This window comes from Triticum aestivum, chromosome 6A (assembly GCF_018294505.1).
Source record: "Triticum aestivum cultivar Chinese Spring chromosome 6A, IWGSC CS RefSeq v2.1, whole genome shotgun sequence".
Taxonomy (NCBI): Eukaryota; Viridiplantae; Streptophyta; class Magnoliopsida; order Poales; family Poaceae; genus Triticum; species Triticum aestivum.
The window spans coordinates 110,702,267-110,712,875 of record NC_057809.1 but is presented as its reverse complement, the minus strand read 5'-3'; the positions used below and the strand labels follow the sequence as shown (position 1 = coordinate 110,712,875).

Genomic DNA, 10,609 nt, shown 5'->3' with positions numbered 1-10,609 from the left:
GTATATAGATGCATTAATTAAATAAGGTATATTGTGATATCCCAACAAGTAAACATGTTCCAACCAGGAACAACATCTCCATGTTCCAACAAGGAACAAACTTCAATCTTCACCTGCAACTAACAACGCTATAAGAGGGGCTGAGCAAAGCGGTAACATAGCCAAACAACGGTTTGCTAGGACAAGGTGGGTTAGAGGCTTGGTTCAACAATATAGGAGGCATGAAAATCAAGTGGTAGGTATCGCAGCATAGGCATAGCAAAAGAGCGAGCATCTAGCAAGCAAAGATAGAAGTGATTTCGAGGGTATGGTCATCTTGCCTGAAATCCTGCAAGGAAGAAGAACGAGTCCATGAAGAAGACAAACAGACGTAGTCGAACGGGTCCTCACAATCACGACGTTATCGGACCCAACCCGAAGAAGCAACAACGGAAAGAAGCACACAACATAGTAAACAACCACGACATAAGCATGGCATGATGCACAATCAAGTATGATGCATGTCCGGTTTAATGAAGCATGGCATGGCAAAATGCACAAGCAATTCTACAAATTAAGTGGAGCTCAATATGCAACTCCGTTGCATATTGACGAAACACCACGTTCAAGTTATTTAGTTCGATCTCGTTTATGTACCCAACAATATTAAATGTTGTTAAACATGGCAAGAGGGTGAAGCAAATGAAAACTCCCTATCTAGTCAAGGTTAAATGAGGCCGGAAACAACGGACAACAATTCCGGTAAATCCCCATATGCATATTTTAGGTTTGGTGCTGTTCTGCCCTAAACATAATTTTAGAGTTAATAAACATGCAAAATAAGGTCACCATGATAATCTAGGCATTTTTCCACCCCATTTACATATAAAGTTTATTAAAATCCGAGTTACGGTTATTTAGTTATGAATTAAAACATTTTAACATGGCATAGGAGCAAAAAAAATACAAACATCATTTTAAACATGTTAACATGGAAAGAAATTGGCATAGTATTAATCTACACATAATTTTAAGCATGTTTCATATATAAATTATTTTGAACCGATGCACGGTTTGAGGGTTATTATATGCATGAACATGAGGGCTTTTTCTGTAAAACTGCAGTCTCTGGAATAATAGACAAATTCACAGACAGGGAAAAAAACACGACACGGGCCGTATCTAGCTGGCCCAACCATGCACAGGAGGGGCTGGGGGGTCTCACAGCGGGTCTTGGGCCGGACGGTGGTGAGGTAGGCCGGATCTGGGCTTGGAGGCTGCTGGGCCGCAGCTGGAGAGGAGGCCGGCCCAGGCGAGTAGCGAGGCCGCTCGGTCAAAACGAAGGGAGTCAATGCAGGCTTCGCTAGCTCGTCTTCGGCGCAGAGGAACCAGGGGCGCGGCGACTGGGAGTCGAATCGGCGGACGGGCGTCGTGGACGGGGCGACCTGGCGCTGGCAGGGCACGGTCGACGCGAGAAGGCGCGCTCGATGCGTTCATCTCCAAGCCAGACGAGCGGGACGCGGCGCAACACCTGCAGTGTCTGGACTTGTGGCTCAAGCAGTGGCGACGTCGCGAGCAAGGGAGGTGGATGTCGAGGAAGAAGCTCTCCGGGTCCTTGTGGAAGCAAGCGTAGGCGAGGAAGACGGCGGTCGGCGCAGTGGTGCTCCTAGCCGAAGAAGCCGGACGGAGATGGGCGGATCAACCCGAGCTCAAGCTCAAGCTCGGCTCGGTCATGGCGTCCTGTGAGCGGGAGAGATGTGAGACAAAGATAAAGAAAAGGAAAAAGGAGCTAAAGGAAAAAAAGGAAGAAGGAAGAGGAGCAAGGGGCGGTCTGGTCCTGCGGCACGGTCATGGACGGCGAGGTTCTGATGGCCGGCGAGGGTTGGTGGCAAGGTGCTCGTAGGCGCCGAGGAGTGCACTGGTTCGGGAGCGAGCTCTTCTCGCTCGGGCTCCGATCCAGACCGAGCGGGAAGGCAGGGGAGGCCCTCATGGCTGATGGATGGATGTGTTTGCAGATCTGGAGGTGAGCTCTAGCGATTGGCTTGTTGGTGATCCCGAGAGAAAGGGAGAGGGTGGCAGCAACGTCTGGACAGGGGAGGATTTGGATCGAGGAGGAGGTGGCTGGTTCGATGGATCTAGGAGGATCCCGAGGAAGGAGGGAGTTTGTCGGCTGGCGGCGGAGAGGGGATGGTTGGATTGGTCTAGGGTTTGCTCCGGATATATATATCGAGTGGATTTGGGTAGGGTCGTTTGAAACCCTCCGACCGTAATCGGACGGCCCGGAATAAATAGGTAGGGAGCCTAAAAAAGAAAATGGAGACGTTTTGTAGATGTTCGGGGATGATCCGGACACAACGGTGGCGACAGTCCGGGTCGGGTTCGGGACAACTTCGGACGCGCGCGCGAGGAGGGCCGCAGGCTGACGAGAGAGGTTAGGTTGGACCTGGCGGTAGGTAGTGAGCTGTGGAGACGGTCTCGAGCTGAGAGAAGAGAAGAGAGGGAGGCCCGGCGACTGTTTTTCGGAGACCGAAAACGTCCGACGTTAGACCGGCTATACTGCCGCTATAGTTAATCGTTGGGGCGTCAAACGAACTCCGGTTGCGATGAAACTTGGCAGGCGGTCTTCCTACACTATAACAAGACCGCACGCCAACTTTCAACCCATTCCGTGAACATTTCCCGGTCACTTATAAAATAATATACCGAACATGCCGCGGGCGCGTGCAAGTGTGTCTGGGCTCAGAACGGACAACGGGCGGACTGGGGGAACCCGGACGGATGCAAGTTTTAAAACATGATGATGCAATGCACATGATGACATGAGAAGATGCAACACGCAAGCAAATGACATGGCAACGACGGCGAATAACTGGAAGACACCTGGCACATCGGTCTCGGGACGTCACTCTAATATGCACAATGCTAACACTTTGAAGTCAAATTTGGATTTATATTGTGTCGCTTTGGGGCAAATGGCTTAGGATGTGTTTGGTTGCAAAGTATTCTCAATGTATTTCAAGTATAGTACAGTTTTTTAAAAACTATGGTTTTAAATACTTTCGGGTGTTTGGCTCTAATAAAAATTGTAGTATTATAAACTATAATATCCACGAAACTATAGGGCCTAGTTTGGCAGCACCATGTTTTTTTTTGGAACGAAGGCTCAAGTAGAGCTCGGCTTTGAATTAACAAAGCCATCAACCGGTCAGGATTACACAAGGCCACCAAGCATGAACTACCGAAAGATACATGGGAGCTGGCTGAGCAGCTTACAACGCAACGCACACTACTGCACACCAAGAAAATACACAAGAAAGTCCTGCAAGTAATGTCGAAGCCCGCTGCACCCCGCGACCAAAGACAGGAAAACAAAGAAGCATCGAGGTTCGGTAAGTAGCATGGAGGCACTGGGGGTCGCCTGACCATGGAGCATCGGACAAAACAAGCACTTGTCTTCCAACGCCGAAGAGGAACCCTATCCTCTCGCCTAGGCTCGAAGGCGCCGCACCATCAGATCGTTGGGAGCTCACCCGAGAGCTAGAGCAGGCGCCGACCGACGCACCAAAGCAAGTAAACTATCGGTCCTCGCCACACCAAAGATACACCACATCCGCTGCACTGCCACCTTCCTTGGACACCGAGAAACAGAAGGAAAGCTGCCGGGGGGATCGTCGAAGAAGCAATGCAGAGCACCAGGGAAGCAAGTTGGAAGCACCAGGTGCCGCTCCAGTGTCCGCGCAAGGGAAGAGGCTTCTGCGGTGCGCGTCGTGGGGCTGTTAACGGGAAGAGGAACCCTATCCCCCTCCAACCCGGCTCAGGAGCAGAGCCACCATGACACACCACGACCTTGCCGCCACAGAGCATTACTCTGTCAAGGCATACACCTGCAGGAACACACACCCTACACAAAAAAATCACCCCTTGGGCTCGCCGCCGACGAGCGCTCGCCAACCTCACAACCACTCTCCCGAAGAACCAGAGAGCCCCAGGCGGCGTCTCCAAGGAGAGAACGACGCGCATGGCGCCTCCGCCCAACCCGGGACGGGTTTTGGGCTTTCACCCGGGATCTGGGACGGGGGTGGAAAGAAACAGGTCCTCGGCGGCGCCTCCAGGGAGGAAAACCACGCGCGCACGCGCCGTCGCCGCCGTGGCCGGAGCACCGGCCAAGGGATTACCCCAGACGCAGTCCTATACCACTATCACCCCGCCAGCACCGGATCTGATAGCCAAAGCCACAGACACCGCCAGAGGGGGGAGTGGAGTAGAGGAGGAGAGAAGCACGACCTTCAGATCTGGAGTGGAAGAAGCCCACATCACGACCACCTCCTGCCGGCTCCTCGCTGCCCAAGTAGCCGAGGAGGCCGTTCGCCGCATCCCGCGCCCGCCACCTGCCGCGAAGGTGGCGCCGCCTCGCCGTCCGGGGCCGCCGCCCCGGCGTCCAGGGTCCTTTGCCAAGGGACGAAGCGGCGGGGAGCCTCGCCGCCACCTTCATCGGCAGCCTCCTAGGCTGGCGTACCTCTGGCGGCGGCAAGGGGAGGGGGGCTGGAGGGGGTGGCGGCGCCGGGGGAAACCCTAGTCGCCCCCGAGTCGCCCAAGGGGGACGACGCGGGAGCCGTGGGGGGGGGGGCACAAAATTGATTGTTCATTGCAGCATCATGTTTTCAAAACCATAGTAAATGAAAACCTCAGTATTCGAATGCATGGGCAATGAATACTTCAGTTTTTAGAAACCACATTTTTTCTCAGCTTTAGCAACACTTTTGGGGTGTTTGGCAAGCACACCTTTTCTTACTTTTTGGTTTGGCGGCTGAACCAAACTCTACACTCAAGGAGTTACAATGACCTGATCAAGCTTGTGCTAAGGAAGACGCATGCATGTAGTCTTGCAATACACGCACTAGTCCCTCGTGGATGCTAGGATTTATAGATAGAGTTATCTACTCATCTCTTATATCTCTGGCCACAAAGAATCGATTGGTCTACGACTGCTCCATTGATCAATCGATCTACTTGACGTTGTAAGCATCGGCATGCACGTGTTCCCGGCTGTGGTTGTAGTGTTGTACATGTGCCTCTGGCCGGATATGATCCAAATTCTAGCTAGCTTACTATGCATCTCAGGAAGTAAGGGTCAATCGATCTAATTGCCAATCTAATCTACATGCTGCTGAACGTATTAAAGAGATCAACGGCGGAGTAAGTGGAGGTCGGACGTACGAGTGAAAGAGTAGTCAACGTAGAAGAGCACATACTTTTCTTCCCATGCTGGCTGCAGAAAAGACAGGACAATGGCGGATGATAATGGTTGGAAGAAGAAGTTGAGCAAGCGTTGTTTACAAAAAAAAAAAAAAGGTCTGGACCTCTTTTTCAAATACCACAAAAAAACCACATTATCAGATATACTACGGTTTATAAAACTAGAGTATTAATTGATGCCAAACACGTCAAAGTATTTAAAACCGTGTTTTTTTCAAAACCACGGTATTCTTGTAGAACTTCAGAAATACTGAGCTACCAAACGCAGCCTAGTTCTTTTGCAGTACTAAATAAAGAGGTTGGGACCTTTTTTTCTAAAAACTGAGAAATGCAACAAAGGCCTTGTGTAGTGTTGGCCTACTGCAACACTGTATACTTTTGATTGCCAAACATACACTATTTCCACAATACTTTAAAAGATTGTTGGTTTCATAAACTACCGCGTTCATTATCATTGGTATAAAAAACAGTAGTGTCAAAATACTGAGGTTTGAATAAGACATTGCTTCCAAACAGAGCCTTAATATCTTTTTCAATCCAATACAAGCGTCGAGGTTAGAGAACAAATATGTACCACTCTGAATATCTTGACCCTGGCCCTTGGTGGCAGATACTTAATGTTGGGTTGGATAAAACTGATTGTTTTCCAGTATTTGATTGATCGTATTATTATGAAAATCAACGGTAGGAAGGAAAAAATATCATTTGTTGGAGGGAAGGAAATTCTTCTTAAGTATATTGTTCAAGCTATCTCCACCTATGCTATGTGGGTTTTTAAAATTTATAAAAATGATTTGCAAAGGAATTATTGATGCAATGTCCCATTTTTTGTGGTGGTGGTGGGAGCGAGGACAACCAAAGGAGGATAGATTGGGTAGCTTGGTGGAAAATGAATGTCCAATGAATCAAGGAGGGATGGGCTTTCGTGGTATTCACTATTTCAATGTGGCGATGCTGGCAAACGGGTTTGGCGTCTCCTCGAGAATCCAGACTCTTTGTGTGCCACTATATTGAGAGTTAAATACTTTTCTAATGGCGATTTACTGAAGGCGAAAGTACTCTTTAAGCACCATGAATACAAATCACAAAGCATGATGTAGGGTATTACCTCGTCACGGGGTTTCGAACTCCTCTCTAGTACTTATGGATGCGTTCGCCACCCTATCGAGGGTACTGTCATTTTTGCAAACCGTCACTCCCCATGATCACCATCGGCGAGCCAGTGGATGCGCCCCGCTGCCTGGCACTAGTGCCCAGTGGCGGAGAGGGGGGTCCTGGTGCCTAATCTCCGGCTAGTAGATAGGTTGGGGTTTTAGTCCTCATTGGGGCAACGCTTATTCTTTGTGCCAGTCTTTCTGGCTTCGATCCTCCTCAAGTTCGGTGGCAGAGGGACAAATTATATGAATTAGACGAAGCCCGACATAGATTACCGATAGTTCCTTGGGGCACCGAGGTTAGGATTTCTCGTCGTGTGTACGCGGCGACGAGATTTAGTGTTAGGTTCTTCAGATTGATTCAAGAGTTCAATAGCAACAATTGTGGCTCTGTGGCACTGGTCCTTAGGGGCACACACACGAAAACTTCTCGGCTTTCATCGACAAGGTCAGACCGACTTGTTGTGGGGGTGACAACAGTGCATTGGTGGCTCGTTCTGTCGGTGGTAGTGGTTGTTTGTTGGTCCAGGGACCCCCAATGTAATTTTTATTATGTTTGAGGTACTTTGTAATTCCGGTAAACTTTTATAATAGATTTGAATCCTATCCATAAAGGTGAAACTTCTAAAAATTAAAAAGGCATTCATTTTAAAGGCTGGAATTTTGAGGGAATATGGTAGAGTTGCTTCAATGATGAATACTTGAGTTTTCTAGCATAGTGCTTCAGATAAGCTTTGTAACGTCAAATTAATGGCAATGATGCCTCTACTCCCAAATTGTTACTCTCCAAACCCTTGAAATGCGACCTCTGAGCGCACCGCGCTGCCACTTCTCCTTAGATAGGTCACCGACCCTCCTTATCAGCTGGTTCTGCCAATGTGGGAGTACGAGGAGACGATCATCGACCGGGTGGAGTTGTAGCTTTCGAGATTTGGTTTGGTAGGTTTTTGTTGAACATAGCTTTAGCTTTCTGGAGGTGATACCAGCGGTGCTCAATGAAGTTTTCTTTGATGATGCGTCATTGGTGGTGGCGGTAGGCCAGTCCGATGAATAAGGTCCCCTTGAGTCTCTCCATCTTGATGGTGTCGTTTTCTGCAATGTCGATGACTCGTCGGCGTATTTTGTCGTCGTTCGTTTTAGCCGGTGAGATTATTGCTTGCGGGGTTTGTTGGCACGGCATCATCGGTAGCTTTCCTTTGCCTTTTGGTCATTCAGACTTGTCTCCTTCACATTGATGGCCTCTAATGTTTTTTTATACCTATGAGAAATAATGAAGGTTCGTCTCTTTGGATCCGTGGCCATATATTCAAGCGGTGATGGTTTCTTCTCTAAGGCGATGGCTCAGTAGAACCGTGGCATTGATGACTTTAAGATATGTGATCAACAACAACTAGTTGGCTCCAATGATGAAGTGGCATGCGGCAGCGCGTCATCGATCTGTTCAGGCAGGTGAAGTTGATCAACCTAGAGACTACGATGTAACCTTTTTGTTTTTTTGGGGGAGGGGGGGAGGGGTTTGTAATGTTGCGATCTAGCACCATTGGACGCCTGGTCACTATGTTAATGCAAGTGTTGCATTCCCTTCATCACGACGGCTAGGGGAAACTCGTTCCTTCCAAGCTTCGTCAGAGAGCCCATGGATTCACCTCCTCTCTATCTCCCGCTTCAGCAGCCGGTGGCAGGGGTGATCCCGGTGCCTCCACTCCGGCTAGTAGTTTGGGTTAGGGTTTTTTAAATCCTTGCATGTGTGGTTCTCGGGCGGATAACGACACTTCTTCTTTGAGTTTGCCTTCGTTCTTCGATCCTCCCCGAATTCGTCTATCTAGTTGTAATTACACAGCTCCAACATAGATTTTTGTCATCTCCTTCTGTCGGCGAGGTTATATGGTTTTTCGTCGTGCATGCACGATGGCAAGATTTGATGTCAGATATTTCAGATCTATTAAAAGGGTTTAACATCGACGATTGCGGCTCCCGTGTGTTGGTGCTTAGGGGCATATGCATGAAGACTTTCCGGCTACCAGTGACAAGGTCAAACCGGCTCTGGTAGAGGAGTGGCGACAGTGGCACATCAATGGCTCGTTTTGGCGGCGACGGTGGTTGTTAGATGGTCTACAGACCTCAGTATTATTTTTATTATGTTTGAAGTGCTTTATACCTTTTGTGAAATTTTCAGATCCTTTTTGAGAAAAAAAATAGTGACTAAGGCCTCTTTTGATTCATAGGATAGGATTATCGTAGGAATATGAATTTTATAGGAAATGAGATGACATGTATCTCAAATCTCATGAGTAAAAATAGAAAACAAGATGTCATTTGGTTGACATCAAAAGAATTTTTTCATTGAATCTAGGCTCATTTTTATTTTCCTATGAAATGTGAAGGATAGGAATCAATCTTATATAGGAATAGAAATCCATTCCTATGAACCAAAGGGCTCTAAAGGAAAAAATCCTATAAGAATTTTATCCTCTAGAATTCTTATGAAATTCCTTCAAACTAAAGGAGGCCTAAGAGGCTCTTGTATTACGGGGCGGAGGGAGTAGTTAATTGGAGTTTTTCCTTCCACCGTGAGTTTAGCAGACTACTACAGTACCGTACAAGCGTGTAGTACTACTTCCTAGTGCTTGTGCGCCTTGATCTACCAGGCCTGGATTCGATCGGAGGCGATGGCGAACGCCGGGCTGCGCGCCTACCGGGAGGTGCTGCGGCTGGTGCGGCGGCTGCCTGCCGACGCGCGGCCCTACTACGCGAAGTACGCCCGCGAGAATTTCGTCAACTACCGCCACCTATCCGCCGACGACGACCTCGCCGGCCTCCTCCGCCGCGCCCATGCCCACTCCTCCTGGGTCCTCTCCAAGGTAACGTCACGTCAACCGAATGCGGTGCTCGTTCTCACTCTCCGCGTGTTCATCGCGCCATCCATTCCATTCGCGGCTCATGGGAATGGAATGCCAATGGATCGACCTATTCCTGCTACCTATCTCACTGTTCCTGGCTGTGCAACGCGTGGCTTGCAGTACTCCATCGACGCCGCGGAGGCGGCAGGGCGGCTCAAGGAGATCTGCGGCGAGCGCGGTCCCGAGTGAGGGAAGACCGTGGCAGCAGCCCGCGGCGCGGTGGTGCGTGCACGCAAGGTGTTCGGCTATATGCCTCTGTACTGGTTTTTAAGTTCCCTGCCCGAACAGGGTGATGTGCCCTGTTCTACCTCTACTGTGTTGTTTTAGAGCTGGGCGCTTCCATGTTTCCAAATGTTCTACAGTAGTGGAAAACAAGATCAACATTCTGCTTCTGACTTGGTAATGTTCTGAGCTCGGATCGACTATTTAGAGGCTGTTCGGAGTCCCTCCGCTCTGCAACTCCGCTGCGGAGCGGAGCGGCTAAAAGGATGCTCCGCACGCTCGCTCTGTAGTGAAGGAGTGGAGGATTGCCGAACACAGCCTTACTACATTGCTCCGTGTTCCAGTGCAGCCTTCGTGTTGCTCTGTTGACTGCCAACAACATGCATCGTATTCCTTAACCGGAAATCTCAGGTGCATAACTTGGTAATTCAGTTAGAAGGGAAACACTGGAAGAAAGATTTTTTTTTCATTTTATCTTTTGCAAAAGTGAAGGGGAATTTGTTTGAAGATATGATTTGCATTAGGAATTAGTAGTACTCTGTTTTTTCAGGCAAGGAATTAGCTGTGTTCTATACATCTTGTATAGGCAAACCTCACTACAAGACATTAAATTGTTATTTTTCGCACACAGGTGCTTCTACATCATCAAAATTGTTGCAACCGGCAAGATATGAGTGAAATCAAGAGACATAAAAAAACAGTCATCAAAGATGGCACTGGCTATTGAAGATGAATAGCCCTCCTTCAATGCAGCTATTACCTCCAAGTTATCCGAATTAATTTCAATTTTGTTGCAGCCTGCTATACGTGCCAAGTTCAAACCAAATCTTATCGCAATGGCTTCTGCCGTGAAAGCATCATAGCAGATATTCAGTTTTTCATTTGCAGCCGCAATGAACTTGCCATTATGATCTTGAATGACAGCTCCCACAGAGCCTTCAAGTGTGTCCGCATCAAACCCCGCATCCACATTAAGCTTGACGTAGTCACGTCTCGGTCTGACCCAACTATCAAGACGTGCCCGTGCCTTGGGTGAATTAGCAGAAATAAAGTTGGCCACCAACGCTCGAACTGCTAGGCTAACCTGGGATGCATTTT

The 10,609-nt window shown here is 48.7% G+C and overlaps 1 protein-coding gene across 1 annotated transcript; it reads left to right on the top strand.

Annotated features, from left to right (window-relative positions):
- Positions 1–8,959: 8,959 nt before the first annotated feature.
- Positions 8,960–9,985, top strand: LOC123130420 (LYR motif-containing protein At3g19508). The gene is made up of 2 exons (XM_044550321.1): positions 8,960–9,250; positions 9,410–9,985. The coding sequence occupies exons 1-2, from the start codon at positions 9,059–9,061 to the stop codon at positions 9,476–9,478; spliced, it is 261 nt and encodes an 86-aa protein (XP_044406256.1). The 5' UTR covers positions 8,960–9,058; the 3' UTR covers positions 9,479–9,985.
- Positions 9,986–10,609: the final 624 nt, after the last annotated feature.